Source organism: Alternaria infectoria (genome assembly GCF_024043175.1).
Source record: "Alternaria infectoria strain BMP 0036 chromosome Unknown scaffold_10, whole genome shotgun sequence".
NCBI classification, from domain to species: Eukaryota; Fungi; Ascomycota; class Dothideomycetes; order Pleosporales; family Pleosporaceae; genus Alternaria; species Alternaria infectoria.
Window position 1 is genome coordinate 119,380 of NW_026250699.1, and position 17,538 is coordinate 136,917.

A 17,538-nucleotide genomic window follows, 5' to 3' on the forward strand; every position below is an offset into this window, starting at 1 on the left:
CTACGCAGAGCAGTTAGACCCACTTCTCCGCCAAGCATTACCGGGGCCGCAACTGAGCTCATCGCGAACGACACATCAATACTGCAACCCATCCAACCCCCGCAATTGCGCCGCAACGTACGAAGACACCGAAGATACGCATCGCGCAAATACTCACTCGGCTCTAGCATGTTCCCCAGGCGCATTGTAGCGGCACGCCCGCTGGCTCGAGCCGTCGTCCCCGCCGTAGCCCGGCCACGACCCCAATTCACCCAAATCCGAACCGCCCTCACCGACGCTGAGAAGGCCCACGCTGAGCTCACAGACCCGAACCAAGTACGCCCACTTTTTCTAGAGAAGGCAGGAAGGACCTAGTGCTGATGGTGACAGAACGGCGGCTACATCAACCCTCCCGCTGAGAAGCGAGGAAACCGCGACCCGTACGGCGACTACTGGGACAAGCAGGAGCGCCGCAACTATGGCGAGCCCTGCCACGAGGACAACGATATCATGGGTGTACTAGCGCTCCACGACTACAACCACTTCACCCCCCAATGGGGCTTCGTCCTACTGGGCACCTTCGTCGCCTCTGTCTTCGGACTCTGCGCGGCTGTTGGTACCTTCTACCCCGACAAGCTTAGTGCGCCCAAGACTTACCCAGATGGTCTGGAGGCTGAGCTGGGTGGAAAGGGTGCATTGCTGGTAAGTGCATTATGGTTCGGTGTGGACTATTGCTAACAGTGTATAGGCAAGGAAGCCCGGTGAGGGCTGGTAAATTGTATGCAAACTCAACTGACATGTACATACAACCCAATGGGATTCTCTTTGTCAATTCAATACCCAGTTATCATCCTAGGCTACTTTGATTTTGAGCTCCACCGCCAATCCAGTCTCAAATACTAATGCATTCATCCCGTTCTGGTTCAATTGGACGCTGATTCGAGAACCTGGAACCACTCCGTCAATACAGCACTCTGCGTTGCGTGCGGGATAATGCGTCTCGGCATCCTCTTCAAGACCGGCATCCTACGACACCCACCCAGGGGCACCACTCGCCACTACGTCATCCCAGCAATCCAGGAGCACAACCTCGTGGGCCCCATGCGTTCCGCAATCCATGCCCAGGCCATGAGGGAACTCAAGTTTCTACTGGCCACCGACTGATCCACCCTTGTTGCATGCTCACTTTGTCGGTAACCGCCCAGGTTACTTGCTAGGATCCGATTGGTCAACCCACATATTTATACAAGCAATCAACAGGAGCATATACGGCAGTTGGCTTTAGAACCTTCTATAGGAAAGGATCCTTCGATGAAACTACCCGACATGGCGAACCGTGAACATCATGTGGGGTGAGTTCCATGTGGAGACTTGCTTCGAACGTCATTCACGATATATTATGAGACTCATGTGCCACAACAGCACGTTCCCTGATTCCCAACATCTACATTCCATTTTCTCGTTGTCAGACCACTTGATCGTCAGCATGTACTGGTCCTCGCTCACGCTCACGCTCACCTCTTTGTTCCACAATGTCGCAGCATCGCCGACTCACGACCTCAAGGCCCGACAGTTTGCAACAGCGGCGATGCTACGTTTCCAGTGCTCTCAACTAGTCTACGACCGTATCGACCCACTTGTCCAACCCGGCATTGCACCTTCAGCACACATGCGTAAGCGATGCCCACATACTACCTTGATACAGTACGTATACTAAATTTGCATGTCGTTGTTTAGACCAGATCGTCGGCGGAAACGCCTTCAATGTCTCCATGCCACCGCTCGACCTCGACCCCAGCACGGAAGCCACTTGCACAACCTGCGATTTTGCCGAAGACCTCTCAAACTACTGGACCGCGAATCTCTACTTCAAAGCGCGTAACGGCACCTTCCAACGCGTCCCACAGATGGTCAACTTGGGTCTACAAGGCAGAGAAGGCGTTACGGTGTACTACATCCCGCCATACGACGGGAAGAGTACGGTGACCGCGTTTCCCAAGGGTTTCAGGATGCTGGTTGGTGATCCAGGCTTGAGAGCTAAGGAAGGTCAGCAGAAACAGCTCTGCCATCGCTGTTTCACGAACAAACAGCAAGATCCTTTTGGTGGGGCCCCATGTATAGGAGAATTTGACACAGCGAGCTTGCCACCGGGCATGTGTGGAGGTGGAATCCGGACGACTATTACATTCCCAACGTTTGTGGACTCAATCTACCTGGCTTGGCGCGTATCGCTAACCTTGAATATAGATGCTGGGATGGCAAGAACGTCGATTCTCCGAACCACAAAGACCATGTCGCGTACCCTACAACTGGATCCTTCGAATCTGGCGGTCCCTGCCCATCGACTCATCCAGTGAAGATGCCTCAGCTCATGTACGAGGTCATGTGGGATACTACGCCTTTCAATGACGCGGCTCTCTGGCCTGAAGACGGGTCGCAGCCGTTTGTTTACAGCATGGGCGATGTGTGAGTGACCTGTAGCGACTGTAAGTGAACAGCACTAATTATGTGTAGGACTGGCTATGGTCAACACGGCGATTATGTCTTTGGCTGGAAAGAGGGTGCGCTGCAGAAAGCGATGGACCAACGCTGCTTCGGGAACACATGCACGGGGTTGACGACACAGGCTGCCGATGTGTCGACCAAGTGTGGGGTACCACAGGCTGTGAAGGAGCCGGTTGAAGGATGGCTCGATGAGTTGCCTGGTGGTCCAGTCATGACCTATGAGTGATCCGGGTCAATCAAACTGAACCGTGGGAGGGTAACGTACAAACGTGGGCCGAACTTATCCCTGCAAGTGACCCGACATTCGTTGCACTATGTTGACGTCTATAGAGAAACGATTATTTCGTTAATAGCATATCGCGCTCGCTTAAAAGACTCTCCGCTGGCTTTTTGGGAGATTTCTTATCAAGGTTGTCCAGTGGTCGTGTGGTGCGCAGACACCGGAACGAGCAATCGGCCGCTCACCGCGGTTGGACTTTTGTTGTCATACAAACGGCTGATCTTGCAAGGGACGCGTCCGCACCCTCCACTCCCACCAATTTTCATCATAACCGCCATGCGTCAATGTGAAGAAGACAAGGTGAGCCAGAAGAGGAAGGAGTGCCAAAGGCGCGAAGCGAATGTTGCGCTTTCGCATGTTATCATCCACGAAGATCCTGCAGGAAAAGATGAGACACCAGTACCCGGACATGATGAGAAGCTACCGGCGAAAGACGTATCGCCAGATCCTTCTGACGCTGCTCAGTCACTTCGCCCTCTACCGCAGATCTCGCGCAAAAGACAACGCGAGCCTAGTTGCGAGTCACGAGACCCGTCACTCAAGGAGTCGATTGTGGATACATCACAGCGTGATTCCACCGACGTACACAGCCCGTACTCAGAATCAGCAACCGCCCCATTGGAATACTACATTCGCCTAGCCTCAAAGTCCATGTCGCTCCCAACTCCTTCCGACTCGTACTTCACCTCACCAGAGCACGCGCCAGTACTCCACCGCAATCGCGAGAACAAGATCATAATGTACACAGGCTCCTTCAACCCACCGCATCTTGGTCACTTCGAACTGGCCTTTCATACATTCCTACGTAGCTCCTCCACCACCATCGCCGTCGTCTTCCTTCCATTTCGCGATAAACTCAAAGCGAAAGACGGCGCTATGGTCAACGGAAAGGTCTTCGCCACTGAAAAAGAACAAAGAATCGCGCTACTACAAAACGACCTACTGCAGCGCTGGACTTGGTTTCACAGAGGCCATCGCACAGATTTCGAAAAATACGGGGCTACTCTGATCAAAGAAGCCAAGAAAGACGGATTCCAAGTTTCCTTTGTAGTCCTAGCTGGAAGCGATAAATTCGAACGCGAAAAAGTCGAAACAAAGCCCTCTTGGCTCATAGGATGGGGAGAAATAATCACCAGCGACATTACACGGCCGTCTAGTCTGTTCAAGAGTCCAGAGCGTCCGCCCACACGGTTACCTGGATGTAGATCTTGGCGCTTGATCTCTACACCAACCAGCAGGAAGGGAGACTTCAGCTGTGAATGCGGAGGCGCGAATCATGAATGTCGCATCTCTCTACGGATTCAAGAGTACTGCGGTGGACATGCTGCTTTGGAAGGCGAACCGCATGTCCGATCAAAGCAAGACAGTTTGCTACATGCAATTCTGGTAAGATGCCATGAGGGAGTGGGGGCGACATGGGTTTGCCACAAGAAGACTGGGGGTACAGTGACGTTTTTGGGTAGTGGAAGAGATACTGAGGGTCATGAGAAGAGAGAAGAGGTTAGTTCTTCGGCTATCAGAAAGATATTGAGTGGAGGTGGTAATCGCGAGGAGATGTCGACAAAGTTGGAGAAGGTCATGATGAACCCAGAGTTACTGCTACACTATCTTGAATCGGATGGATAAGCAACAGAGGAACCGCAGATCGCGATACATCCTCAACACCCTCCTCAATCTAATCCACGGATTATATAGAACTACCAGATCTTCGCCAACGCCTCAAGCCCTTCAATGGAAAGCAGGATAGCCATGCTCTAACATTTGTGGTATTGAACGCCAGTGAAATGGTCATCAAAGTCCATCGCTCCAGAGGCAAGTTGAACATACTTTATATGGGGCTTGCAAGTATTCAAGATAGCCTTCATGTCTCGGGCGAGATCCCAACATGCAGCGCAGAACATGGTGTCGCGCTAATATAAGTAGTCAGAACAACTCTCTAAGATCCAAAAGCCAAGGAGCTTGGCGAAGAATACATACCTTGTTGCACAAGAAGAGACCGCACGTGTATGAGCAGCTAATCATCGCGCAGTGCTCGAATCCGCCGTTGACACAGCACTTGCGGTCATTGAGTTTTCGGAGCCAAAACCAGCCGTCATGACAAGAAGTAGCTCCAGTGACGTCCGTGCCCCAGTCGCAATTGAACTGTTCATGATGAGATCAGAATGCGTTGTTAGCGAGAGAAGGGTAAAAGAGGCTTACAGTTGATGGCTTCTCAATACCGAGCTTTTCGACGACGTTCTCTACGTTCACGTCGGAGGAAGCCCCGGGATTGATCGCCTGGATCTGCTCGTGGATGGATTTCGCTGTGCCCTTGAAGGTGATACCGGGGAACCGGTCATCGGTCACCTCTAACTCCACGATAGTCATGCCATCGGCGGATGTCTGAACACTGGCTTGGTCTGCTGGAATGGCCGTGGCGTTGCTCTATTGGTCCCGTTAGTCAATGATACCCACGAGGAACCTCTGCAAGTGGTGGGAAGCAACGCACCGTGCAAGCCAACAGGCTCGAAACGGCAATGAGGGTGGCGAAGATAAATTTCATGTTGGCACGAGATGCGTCCGTGGTCTACGAATAAGGTAGAGGTAAACCTCTCAGCGGGTTGAGTGGACTCTTTTGCGGGGGTAAGATGGTGGAACAGGAACGGAGAGACAACATGGGACCATCTATATCAAGAGGTCTCCACCGTTGTCAAGCCTTCCCTCACTTTTAGACCCACACCGATATCATTTCCCTATCGCCCGTGCGCACGGTGGAGGAGCGTTCTTGCGCGAACGGTCCGAGTGCTGTTGAATTAGGTTAGAAGGAGAGGGAAATTGAGCCCGGAAGGCTCCGTGGACCTGAAGTTGATTATTTTTGGCTTAGTGCGGCTAGGATGATGTTAGCACAGCTGAAGGAAGGAACGAGTGAGTTCGCTTGCCACGTGCTTCACTCGACCACCTGGGCACGCTTTCACTGTCCCTTCGTTCGCAACTCTGCTTCAGCTTGGCCAGATGAACGATGCGTTCTTCTCGCATGTTCTTGTGAAATCTTGTCTAGATTATGATACGTGTAGTCCCTATCTGCCTCGCCACCGTCCTGCCCAAAGTGCATGCGGTGACATATACCTTCTATCGGGACATAGCAGGCTTAGCATATTATTAGGACAAATCTGTGGACATACTGAAACTTTCAGACTGCTTGTACGATGACGATGAGCAGTAACAATCTTAGTGTTTCACTACATCGCTCTTCGCTCTTTCCCGATTTCCTCACGTCCCAGGGTCTTTCCTGTCAAGTCGTTTGTTTGGGTCTCGAGATAACGTCATTGGGGATTTAAGAGTGTGTCAAAGTTAAGATCGTGACTGCCCAAGGAAGGAGAAGGCAACACAAATTGATTGTCGCAGCACTTTTGGCGATGTGGTATAGGACTATGATTAGTTGAAGACCTGGGACCTGAGGGGTGATCATACGGTCTCGAGTCTTGTGGATTCAGTATATCGGTGTATATTGCGAGATCTGGAGCGACGCCAGTGAGAGCTGCCAAGACACATGTATGTTCTTGCGTTTGCTTCGAGGGATTAGAAGCACAGACCATCGTGTCTGATACGGCAATGCATACGGTGAACGTCACACTTTTACACAATCGGTGCCCATTTCTCCACCGCTACCTAGTCTAAGCTTCCTCCGAGTGGTTGCTGGATCCTGGATCTTGTTGCCTTCACCTTCACTCAGATCCAACACGCTCTCATTGCAGTATATAATTCCTGGGTTTCCTCTCCCCCGCCGTGCCTCTTCGATCTCTCCACTGAGTTAAATCAGAGCTGGACGTCGACTTCTTCTCTAGTTACACCAGTCCTGAGTAGCCATCAAGATGAAGACCACGCCTCTAACCGTGACGGTCACTGTCCTTGTCCGGGCGGCGGCTGTTCTCGCTCACCCATCTCGCAAGCTCTCAGTCCCAGCTTATGCAAAAGCCTCCAACTAATCTTCTATAGACCCCAACTCCGCATACGGCGTCACTCCCCGAGACCAAGACCCCAATGATATGGATGCGCTTCTCGGAATCAACTGCCGCGGCAGCGCCATGTGCACGCTGTCGACTTGCGACATTAGCCTCTCGAAGATCAAGTCATACATTGATACTATTGGTATGTTCTACAAAAGAAGTTCGCCGCACTGAGCTGTGCTAACAATCTTCATCTAGACGACAAAGAAGAGTGGGGCAACGGCGACCAGATCGCTTGTAATCTTTGCAGTGGATGTTCCAATCCCGACAAGTGCGACGGCCTCTGTGCCTTCCCACAGAAGCTCAAGTCGGACGAGAAGGTCAATGGCAGCCTGATCAAGAGCAAGATCAATGACCTAGTCAATCACAAATGCGGTAGTAAGTGTACCTTGGCCTACGCTACCTTCCAATACTGACTCGTTGCCAGGATGTGGCAGCTGCCCTACTAAGCCGGGAAACGACGTTAACACTGGCGAGATCACGGTCAACTACGTCACGTCTGGCTGCAAAGAGGGTGTCTGCGATTACAAGCGCAAGGCTGCCCGCGATGAGGTCGCTTCCAGCGTTACAGCCGACGAGACTACTGACGAAGATGTTCCCGTCGACCAAACTATCGATACCGACCTTCCTGCCGACCAGACTATCGACGCCGACGATCCCATCGATACATTTCTTCCTCCCGGAACATCCGAGAACGTACATACCCTTAAGGCCCCTTGGGGTATCAATTGCAAAGGTAGCAGTCTATGTCGTATCTGCAAGGGGAGCCTCAGGCAGATTCAGGAGACATTAGCACTGATGGGTAAGTACATGCAACACACGCTCAGCTCCCTCCCTATCAAGTATGCTTTTACTGAGAGCACTATTCGCAGACGACGACTGGGAATACAAGAACAACGAGGGGATTGTGTGCGCGCATTGTACAAAGACCAGTTATGCGGCCAATTGCATCATCGCCCACAATTTACACAGACCAATTGCCATCAGGGATGTCAAAATGTTGGTCCAGCGACTCAAAGATTTTGGATGTGGACGTAAGTTGGACTCTTCTGTCGCTGTTGTGAAATCGGGGCTAATGGTTCTTAGGATGCGGAAGCGTTCCCCTCCACGTGGGCGCGGCGAATGAACAAGGCATGCTCACTGCTAACTACATAGAAAATGGTTGTCCTGACAAAGATAAACCCTGGGGTTGTGGGCCAAAGTAGCACCGACATTGTGCTGTCGATCAGCAGGGAGCACACGCCTAGCTGGCCGAAGAGGTTTATCAAACACTCTCTGTCAGCATTGAGAAAGACTTTAAAAATGATCTGCACGAACTCTTATCTCAGTTGTACCAACATGTAGGCCATAAACATAATAGTCGTACTAAAGTGTCATGACTATACCATAAGCGCTTCAAAGCTCATCCTTGTACACCTCCTCACTCCCCTCCTGCATCTCTTCATGCTCATCGCCCTGTTCAACCTCATGTTCCTTCTCCTTGCCCATCCCCGCACTATCGCCATCTTTGTTCTTCGTTGACTTCTTCTTCGTCTTCTCAGTGTCCTGATCTTCGGTATCGATGATACCTCTAAACTCCCTGCCCCTTGGTGTGTCTACAAGGTCCAGCTTCCATCCCTTTTTGCCAGCCAGCTTCCTCAGATTGGCTTTCAAGGTCTCGACATCCTTGGGATCGGCAATGTTGAGCTTCTTCATCTCCTCCTTGGACATCTGCTTGCCGTCGCTACTCGCTACGGTGCCGATAAATGTCTCCTTGCCTCCGCCGACAACGACGGATTTCTCAATCACCTTGCCTTCGCTTCCCACAAACGACTTTGCGCCGACTTCAATGCCGCCAATGACAATGCGCTTGGTAGAGCCCTCGAGGCCGTCGGCGAGATCGCGGAGCGGGTTCGTGTTGGCGTCGTCGGCAGCGTTGTGGGCAGCGATGAGACGTTCGGCCGCGGCCAGCTTGGCGGATAGCTGTGCTTCTGTCCATGCGTCCACTTCAGACTCTGGAATGACGGGTTCACAGGTTATAGGATGTGCGAGGTTCTCTTGTGGTGGGGTGAAGGCAACGTCGTGGCAGAGGCGGGGCGTGTCGACAATCATGAGGTAGGAGCAGGTGCTTGTTTCTTTGATCATGGCGATTCGGTCGGCAGATTGTGGGTTGCAGTGGAACTGGAAGAGATGTCAATACTGTGTGTTGGAGGACAATGGCGCTGCGGGGACATACCTGTACATCGATCTTGCGCGGCTTGCCCGTCAAGTCGCACTCAGTACCATCCGACAGCCGCTGTACCATGTATCTGCTAGACCCCTTGGTCTCTAGCCTTGAGATCTCTAGGCCCTTCTCGTCATCGTCGGTCGTTTTGTCCTCATCATCAAAAGCCTCCTTGCTGCCCTCTTCGTTGCCTAGTGTCTTGCGCGCATCCGCTCTCTTGCTCTTCTCCTCCTTCGGGTACCTTCCCAATACGAAGCTGTGTACGCTCGTGTCCTCCACAGGCGGGTAATGGGGAACACCTCGACTTTGTGGCAGCTGGTGGAACTGCTTGACTTCGTCCTTGTAGCAGAAGCTGTAGCTCCACCAACCGCTCACATAGTATATGCAGTTGCCCTTCATGCCTTCGAGTAGCTCCCACCCGCGGTCTGCTGCGCGTATGAGCTCCTTCTCTTCCTCGGCTTTGGCTTCCTCGGCCGATGTTGTGTCATTCTGCGGTACCTCTTCTGGTATTATGGGTATGCTGCATAGATACCGCTGTCCGTGCAGCACGACTGCTTCGTATGTCTGTTCGAGCGCATCGTCTACGGGTGGTATGTTCGCTGCCGGCTTATCGCGCTTCGAGAGTTCCTGCGTCTCTTGCGAGCCGGGTGTTGCAGAGCTCGAGCTAGGTGATCCGTGGGAGAGGAGCAGCGTCGCATCGTTCTCGGTAACGAAAGTGTCTGGCCACAGAACCTCATACTGGGTGTGCTGTTAGCAGACGTTGCCGCTGTCGGGGTGCGTGGCGCGTCATACCTGTGGGAAAGCGAGCAGGTCGTCGAACACGCTGAACGCATGCTGATTCGCCAGCGCAATGCGCAAAACCGCCGGAAGTGCCCAAATGCCCCTCATTACGATAGGAGGCCCTAGGATTTGGGAAAGGAATAGAATAAAGGCATGCGCCGTGGAGCTGGTCGCGGAGTTCTTGGTTGCGGCCAGATGTCACTTCCGCGGGGCTAGACCGCGTTCGGCAAAACCCATGAGAGACACACGAGGGCGCTTTCCCCATCGAACATTGTTTCACGCATCACAGCCGCTTCCCTTTCGCATTCAAGCACGATCTACTTTGCAAGGGTAAGCTTTTGAGTTCTGGTAGCAACAATAACAGGAGCATATCAGGCTCGATATGATGCCATCTATTTGAGCTCCCATATAAAGGCTACCTGGGCGGTCTCTGCTGAGTTCGGGATCGTATCTACTTGTTCTCGACGAACATGAGGCGTCTCCGATTCGACGCGGGGTAGTATGCGCAGCCGTGGCAGCGTTCCTGACCGGTCAGCTTGCTGCCACGCCCTCTAGCCGCGAGCATCTCGCATGTGGAACAATACTCAGCTCAGAGTGTTCCTTCCTTCGTTATTGCATTCATCAAATCCTTGCATGCGAACATGTTCCTCTCTCCCGATAGCGCGCGCAAGGAAAATGCTGCGATATATCCCGGCCTGCCACTTCAGGGTAGCCACATTCGAGTCGTGCGACTGTTGCCCGGCAGATGGACTGAACCGATCCGCTGCGAACTGTGGAATGTCAATATCGAAGTTGCGAAATATCGGGCATTGTCTTATGTGTGGGGCTCGCAACACATGACACGACTGATTCGACTTGATGGTCGACGCTACCCTGTCACGGTGAATCTTGAGGGTGCACTGAAGCATTTGCGGGAAGCGTACAAAGACGGGCTTGACCTCTGGGTCGATGCGTTGTATGTATGATACTTGAACACGCTGACATTTATGTCTGACATCTCGGCGTTCAGATGCATCAACCAGAAGGATGGCGAGGAAAGGACTCATCAAGTTCAATTGATGGGTCTGATCTATAAGAAGTGTGAGGAATGCATAGTGTATCTTGGAGACAGCCTGGACAATGCCAGTCCCTCCTTGACTGAAACACCACAGATCCGACATTTTGAATATAGGGTTCCCGCACCGTCTGGCAAGAAGAACTCTAGCGGCAGACTAGGCGTCTATGAGATCTTTTCATTCTTCCATGACCTTTCTTTCGATAAACATCTTGATACACAGCCGATCTTCGATAATGACGCAGAGTCATCGAAGACAGGTTCACGTCACGACCAACCCCAATCTCGATCACAGCTATTCGAAACCTTGAGGAGGTTCACGCATGCGCCGTTCACCCCCTGGTGGACTCGTATCTGGGTTATACAAGAAGTGACAACACCCCCTCGCGTCGTTGTTATATACGGTACGATATCTGCATCTTGGGACATATTTGCCAAAGGCGCAGCCTATTATACTCATCATAGCGCCGCTTGCTGCAAGAATGTTGTCCGAAATCTGCCGTCGGATCAGCAGAAGGTCATCTATGACAGCTGCAAGAAGATCATGGGGATCGAGAGTCTTCGACGGACCACACACTCTTCGTCCATCACCCATACTGACTCAGTATCGCTTGGGTTGTTGAACTTGTTGATGCAATTTCGCGACCGCAAAGCGTCTGATCCGAGAGACAAAGTGTATGCTCTCCTTAGTATGGCTTGGACTCCACCAGGGAGGACACCATTGACACCAGACTATTCGCTAAGCGAGAAAAGTGTCTTTTGTAAAGCCGCGCTAGAGTCTATCTATACGACGGAATCACTGTCGATGTTCAGCACAGAGCTGGGGCGAAAGTTCAGAAACGATCTGCCTTCATGGGTTCCAGATTGGGGAGCGCCAGGAGGGCACACGTATGCTGCACGTACACAAGCTATCCTTCTATACAACGCCAATCGAGAGAAGGCTACACCCTTGACAGTCAGGTCAATCACAGAGTCTGCCCTGAGACTACGGGCTGCGAGGATAATGACTGTGGGAGTACTGGGAGAGACCATGCTGGGGGACGATGCGGCTTATACCCGGCAGACACTCCTTCAATGGTTGTCCATGTGGAATACAGCGTCGTTAGCCGAGGGTAGATTGCCGGCCAAAACGCCAGTAGATGAGCTCTTTGTGAAACTCATATGCGCAGGTGTTATACACCCCACCCATGCTAAGCTATCACATGGTGTACGCACCGTACAAGCTTACGACGCAAGCACTTTCGAGAGTTGGGCGGCATATTCAAGAATGTCGCCGCATGGAAAAGCAGACGACACAGACGTTATCGATGACACATTCACGTCTACGCAACTGTGGAGGCAATTTTTGAGGTTGTGGCCAAATTACCCGGTTTCACACGTGCCCGACCCGTCATGTGGCCGAGATGAGTACTTCCCTACTGGCCTTGACGACTTCTTGGATGGTTCCCTTCTAGTTGCTCTATTCCGAAAACGTCTCGGCCATTCTGACATCAGAAGGGATCACTATTTTGTGGGAATTCGGCCACGACCATTTGCTCCATGGAAGGATCTTTTCATTGAAGCACAGCAGGTACTTCGAAACACATTCGGTCCCGACATTGATCTGAACGTTGATGAGAGAAGGTGTTTCCTTCCAGATATTGACAATTCGATAAGCATAGCAACGCTCTCGCGGCGCCTCATTATTGGCGAGAACTCCTTGAGGTCGAGCCCTGTGACTGGCAAACATTTTTGCGGATTAGGCCCGGCGAGGACGATCAAAGGTGACGAAGTGTTCCTCTTGACAGGTGGAAAGACGCCATTCGTATTGCGTCGGCGTGATGATGCAGATGACGCGATTCCTGGACCAAAATACGAGATCATCGGTGATTGTTACTTGCAAGGATGGATGGATGGCGAGGGAGAAGGTCTTGCGTTAGATGATTGGGAAGACATAACGCTCGTGTGATAGCTTAAGCAACGCCACGTGTTTCGCAATGGGAAATTTTTGTTAACATAAACGTTGTAAAAGCAAAATCTCTCGAAAGCAATCGGGGTCTCTCAGTTGCAGTCGCACGTAAAGATCTGACGTACGGCATGAGATTAAGAATTCGTCGCGACCTGGTGAGTGTCTGGAAATGTGTCCACGAACAACAAGATACCAAACTATAGTAACGATGCATGCAAGCAATAGCCACTCTTCCCCTGTCAGATTATGGGCCCACTTAGTAAGGGTCGACCCAAGGATGACGTTGCTGACGACGCGTAAAAACACGAAATCGCGTAAGCACGTGATCTCGATGCTGCCGCCTCACAGCATCTCAACAGCACCCGTGTAGAGACTTCCAATCATTTCAGAAGCAGTCTCATCTATACAGATGATACTTCAGAGCTTCTTCTTGTGTAGTGCAGCGTCGCAAACGTCACAGAGGAATTGCATCTATCCCTTGAACGGAGTGCTGCCTTGGATGCACGAGGGAGGAGGTGCCGTCAGGGCCCACTTGGAGGCGTCCAGCCAATAGCGGGGTGAGCGCGGGCCACCCAAAGTCTCACAACTCGCGTCGCCTCGAGGGTCTGCTTCCTTTCACTTCCGACGTTCGTGTTCGGTGTCTGCGTGGTTCTGCTAGCAAGGTCTGTCTTCGCCCCAATTGCAATCGCGTAGCCGTGGAGTACCTGGACGTCTTCATGCTGACAGATTGCCGTAGAGCCTGTTTCTAGGGCAACCCTTCGCATCGTCTCATCCTCCATACCCGTACGCGCATGCCATCAAGGCAAACATCCGCCTCACCGCGCTCACTACATCTACATCCCGCGCTTTCCGCGACAGCGTCGCTGTAATATATACCGCATTACCGTTCGAGCCGACTCGCTTTTGCCATCGTTCCATCCCATACAAGTTGAAAGGTGTCGGAGACTGAGGCCTGGAAAAAGAAAGCACAGGGGCCACACAAGTAAAGAAGCGCTGTTTATCAAGCCCGTTTCTAGCAACGTCTGTTTCAGGCAGGACAACGAAGGACTGGTCCCACCCAGTTGCACTCTCAAGAAACGTTCAACCGCGAGTCGCAGCTGCTCGTACTGTTGAAGAGACATCGACACGTCCCATTAAGTTGGAGTACGTAGCAGAGATTCTGAGTCGAGCTCATTCCAGAGTACCTGTTACCTGTGCCGACGTCCAACCAGAACGCTCTCAACGCGACCATTTCCATCCATTAAACGCACGGCCCAACAGCGTGCCTACGTTACCTAGGTATCGCTCACTCTACTAGAAGCGCAACTACCACCAGCTCGCGCTAGACCGATATCGCACGTACAAAGAATCCCCGCAATTGCCGCGTATAAAACCACGAGACCTGCCTACCAGTCACTCGCTCGATATCCTCAGTCGCCTCCCTCTCAACTCCTACGGGCGCGCCGTTCGTCTGGTCCTGGGTCACTCCCAACAAAGCGCCCGCACGATAAGCTTCGGAACGTTAGTCTGCTACCCATCATGGAGGCCGACCCGTCTCAGCAGACACAGCCTGCAACTCAGCAGGTCCTGGATCCACGTCGACTAGGCAGGAACAACTCGGGTCTCAATGACGGTGATATTGCCGATGTCTTGGTCATTCTCCACCCAGCTACTCCTACAGCCATTCGGATTGTCGAGCAGACAGCGCAAGATCGACCCGAGCATGTGCTCTTCCGCAATTCACTCGATTCCATGAGTAGTTCCATCACCGACGTTGAGGAGCAGGAGACATTCATCATCAACGCTCCGGAGGGACGACAAGGTACCAGCTCGCGGGCTGGTGCAGATCTGGCTCTACGCATGTCATCCGCAAAGAGGTTGAAGTTCAAGCCGCTCGGATTTATATTTGGACGCAATCACCAGAGCGCCGATGTTATCTTTGGCCAGGACTCCGGCAAGAGGATAAGCAACCAACACTTCCGTATATATCTGAATGCAGATGGTCTTCTCATGCTCGATGACATGTCCACCAATGGCACCATAGTCGACGACGCGCTCCTGAAGTGCAAGGATCCACGCTTTAGTAAGATGCGGATGCTGAGCTCGGGATCGATCATCTGTATCCAGAACTCCAACGATGCAGAGATGATCAAATTCATCGTCCGGGTACCGTCTAGAGTCAACTACATGGACCGCTTCCGCGACAACCTGCGCAACTTCATCACGGAGTGCACTCCAGACGCTGGGGACGCACAGGGCAAGGTTATTCAGCGAATCACCAAGCAATACGGCGGCCCAGCGATGAAGTGGGATGGAGGTGATACCTATAACATCGTCGGTACGTATTGCTGCAATAACACAGCCAATAGCTGCTAACTCTTCCCAGGGCAGATCGGTAAGGGCGCCTTTGCGACCGTTTACCAACTCGCTGAAAAGATGACTGGAAAACTTCTCGCAGCTAAAGAACTGGAAAAGCGGCGATTCATGAAAAACGGAATGCTAGACAAAAAGATCGACAACGAGATGAAGATCATGCAAGACCTGCGTCACCCAAATATCGTCCAGTTCCAAGAGTACCACGACCAAGGCGATTATCTCTACATCATCATGGAGTTCGTGCGGCAAGGAGATCTACAAGGCTACCTTAATAATCATGGATCCATGGAGGAGGATGTTGCGAGGTCAATGGCTCAGCAGATCCTAAGCGCGCTTAGTTATCTGCACCGAGCCAAGATCACACATCGCGACATCAAGCCCGACAACATTCTCATCTCCGATCTGGATCCCTTCACGGTCAAGCTGTCCGATTTCGGACTTTCAAAAGTTGTCAAGCACGAAGAGACCTTCCTCAAGACTTTCTGCGGAACTCTGTTGTACTGCGCCCCAGAAGTGTTCCCCGACTTCAACGGTCAATCAAAGGGAACCAAACGTCGACGTGGTGCCAAGACGTACCACTCGTATAGCTCTTCTGTGGACATATGGTCCTTTGGTGGTGTCCTATGGTATGCGCTATGCGGCGAACCTCCGTTCAGGGGTATCGCTGATGCTACCGGCGAAGCCATGTTCAACAATATCATGAAAACGCCCCTCGACCCGACACCGCTACGCAAGGCTGGTGTGTCCCCTGCTTGTATCGATCTTCTTACTGGTATGCTGCGAACCGACCCTGCAGAGCGTCCAACCGATCGCGACTGTCTCAACCATCCTTGGCTTAAGGATGGCGCGGAACTTCTCGCCGACCCGACTCTTCAGTCCATTGCGGAAGAAGACGAGCCTGAGGAGGCCGAGCAGCAGCTGTCCCAGCTCAGTCTCCAGGAGGAGGAGATCCCGGAGTCAGATGAAGACGGAGGCATTCTGTCCGATGAAGAGCTCATGGGCTTTGTCAACGAGCGTCAGCCAAAGCGAGTTCGCGCCGATCCCCTGTACCCGCGCAACCAGGTACGTGATCGTGGCGACTCAAGCGTTGAGCCGTCATTTACTTCCTCACACCTTGTAAACGAGGAGAGCTTTCAAATGGCCCCAACACCTAGGCAACCTCGTCTGTTCGGTGAAATTGGCCAGTCAGCTTTGCAGAGTTCCGGTGTCTTGAGCGCTCATGCCCATGACGCCCTGTCGCAAGATGAGTCTGTCCGCCTTGCCCAAAATGATGGAGCAGGCGAAACGAGTTACATCGCTGGTCAGTCGGAGTTTCAGGGTCCTTTCACTGCGCCCGCCCAACTAGAGCGCGGCTTTTCCTCGCCTAGCCTTCTTGGTACCGAGTCTTTGGTACGAGATCTCAACATGACCTCGCCGCACTCACCCGTATCCAGGACACAGAGCCCGGTCATGCCTGCGACCCCCAGGACCCCGGAGGTTGTTCAACACAATTCTTTGGAACAGTCGTCCAAGGACTTCAGTCAGATTAGTGAGCCAACTCCGAGAGCACGACCTATCAATCGCCAGATAAATCTTCCTTTGACTGCTTCCTATTATTACGATCCGATGGACCCGAACACGCATAATCTGGAGTACGCTTCCAGAGTGAGTGGGTTTGACTTCGTGTCTAATGGCCGCAATTCAAACACCGAAACATCTGCATATCCGGACACAACAGCAGCTTCGGACGCAAGTGCGCAGTCGACAAGATCAAGCATTGCGAGAGCACCATCTCCGGCGGCAGCAATCCCTTCTGTTCCAGCGGAGCTTGATATCCGTCCACCACCCCGGCGACTGGGTAAGCTCATCGCAACCCCCGACTCCTTCGCACCCAACCTTACTCTCAACATCGATCAGAGTAAGACTTCCTGGGGCCGCTTGAGCAACAATACGATCGTGTACGAACACAAATCGGATACTCGCGTTCCTAAAACAGCTTTCATAGTGTTTTTCTACTCGTCAGGTGGCCAGACCCAAGAGACAGTGGATGACCTGTCACAACAGGGCAAAGATTGGACCAGCTTGGAGAATTTGAACGTTGGTATCTGGACTTGCGCCACACATGGTATCTCCATAAACGGCAAACACTTGAAGCAAAAGGACGACAAGGGGCGTGTTATCTACGGACATCTACACACTGGTGACATCATACAAGTGTACCACGATGTCCGCGGAATCGAGTGCCTCAAATTCCGCTGCGAGTTTTATCTTGGAGCTGGCAAGGAGCCACGACCGGCGGGCGACAGCTTCAGCACCATGATTGGCAGCCGGTTGTCACAGTAAACATGTCTTCGTCGAAGCAGAATCCATACGTCAGCGTCTATACAACACAACAGCAATTTCTCATTTCCTGGCCATTTTCATTCTATTCGGGTTAGCGGGCGTTGTTGGCTTCTGTACTACTACGAC

The 17,538-nt window shown here is 52.2% G+C and overlaps 7 protein-coding genes across 7 annotated transcripts; 5 read left to right on the forward strand and 2 right to left on the reverse strand.

Annotated features, from left to right (window-relative positions):
• Positions 1-168: 168 nt before the first annotated feature.
• J4E92_006480 (uncharacterized protein) lies at positions 169-754 on the forward strand (the record flags this gene model as incomplete). Its single annotated transcript, XM_051497847.1, has 3 exons — positions 169-315; positions 370-681; positions 728-754. The coding sequence occupies 3 exons, from the start codon at positions 169-171 to the stop codon at positions 752-754; spliced, it is 486 nt and encodes a 161-aa protein (XP_051351573.1).
• A 711-nt stretch (positions 755-1,465) lies between these two features.
• J4E92_006481 (uncharacterized protein) lies at positions 1,466-2,710 on the forward strand (the record flags this gene model as incomplete). Its single annotated transcript, XM_051497848.1, has 4 exons — positions 1,466-1,652; positions 1,717-2,173; positions 2,227-2,445; positions 2,494-2,710. The coding sequence occupies 4 exons, from the start codon at positions 1,466-1,468 to the stop codon at positions 2,708-2,710; spliced, it is 1,080 nt and encodes a 359-aa protein (XP_051351574.1).
• Positions 2,711-3,040: 330 nt separating this feature from the next.
• Positions 3,041-4,390, forward strand: J4E92_006482 (uncharacterized protein; the record flags this gene model as incomplete). Its single annotated transcript, XM_051497849.1, has 3 exons — positions 3,041-3,941; positions 4,003-4,150; positions 4,228-4,390. 3 exons carry the CDS (start codon positions 3,041-3,043, stop codon positions 4,388-4,390), a joined length of 1,212 nt encoding a protein of 403 aa, XP_051351575.1.
• Positions 4,391-4,921: 531 nt separating this feature from the next.
• On the reverse strand, positions 4,922-5,306 carry J4E92_006483 (uncharacterized protein; the record flags this gene model as incomplete). The annotated part of the gene is made up of 2 exons (XM_051497850.1): positions 4,922-5,188; positions 5,253-5,306. The coding sequence occupies 2 exons, from the start codon at positions 5,304-5,306 to the stop codon at positions 4,922-4,924; spliced, it is 321 nt and encodes a 106-aa protein (XP_051351576.1).
• A 1,814-nt stretch (positions 5,307-7,120) lies between these two features.
• Positions 7,121-7,788, forward strand: J4E92_006484 (uncharacterized protein; the record flags this gene model as incomplete). Its single annotated transcript, XM_051497851.1, has 2 exons — positions 7,121-7,128; positions 7,188-7,788. 2 exons carry the CDS (start codon positions 7,121-7,123, stop codon positions 7,786-7,788), a joined length of 609 nt encoding a protein of 202 aa, XP_051351577.1.
• Positions 7,789-8,145: 357 nt separating this feature from the next.
• J4E92_006485 (uncharacterized protein) lies at positions 8,146-9,841 on the reverse strand (the record flags this gene model as incomplete). The annotated part of the gene is made up of 3 exons (XM_051497852.1): positions 8,146-8,910; positions 8,966-9,691; positions 9,746-9,841. 3 exons carry the CDS (start codon positions 9,839-9,841, stop codon positions 8,146-8,148), a joined length of 1,587 nt encoding a protein of 528 aa, XP_051351578.1.
• A 4,412-nt stretch (positions 9,842-14,253) lies between these two features.
• J4E92_006486 (uncharacterized protein) lies at positions 14,254-17,412 on the forward strand (the record flags this gene model as incomplete). The annotated part of the gene is made up of 2 exons (XM_051497853.1): positions 14,254-15,052; positions 15,101-17,412. The coding sequence occupies 2 exons, from the start codon at positions 14,254-14,256 to the stop codon at positions 17,410-17,412; spliced, it is 3,111 nt and encodes a 1,036-aa protein (XP_051351579.1).
• Between the last annotated feature and the right edge of the window lie 126 nt (positions 17,413-17,538).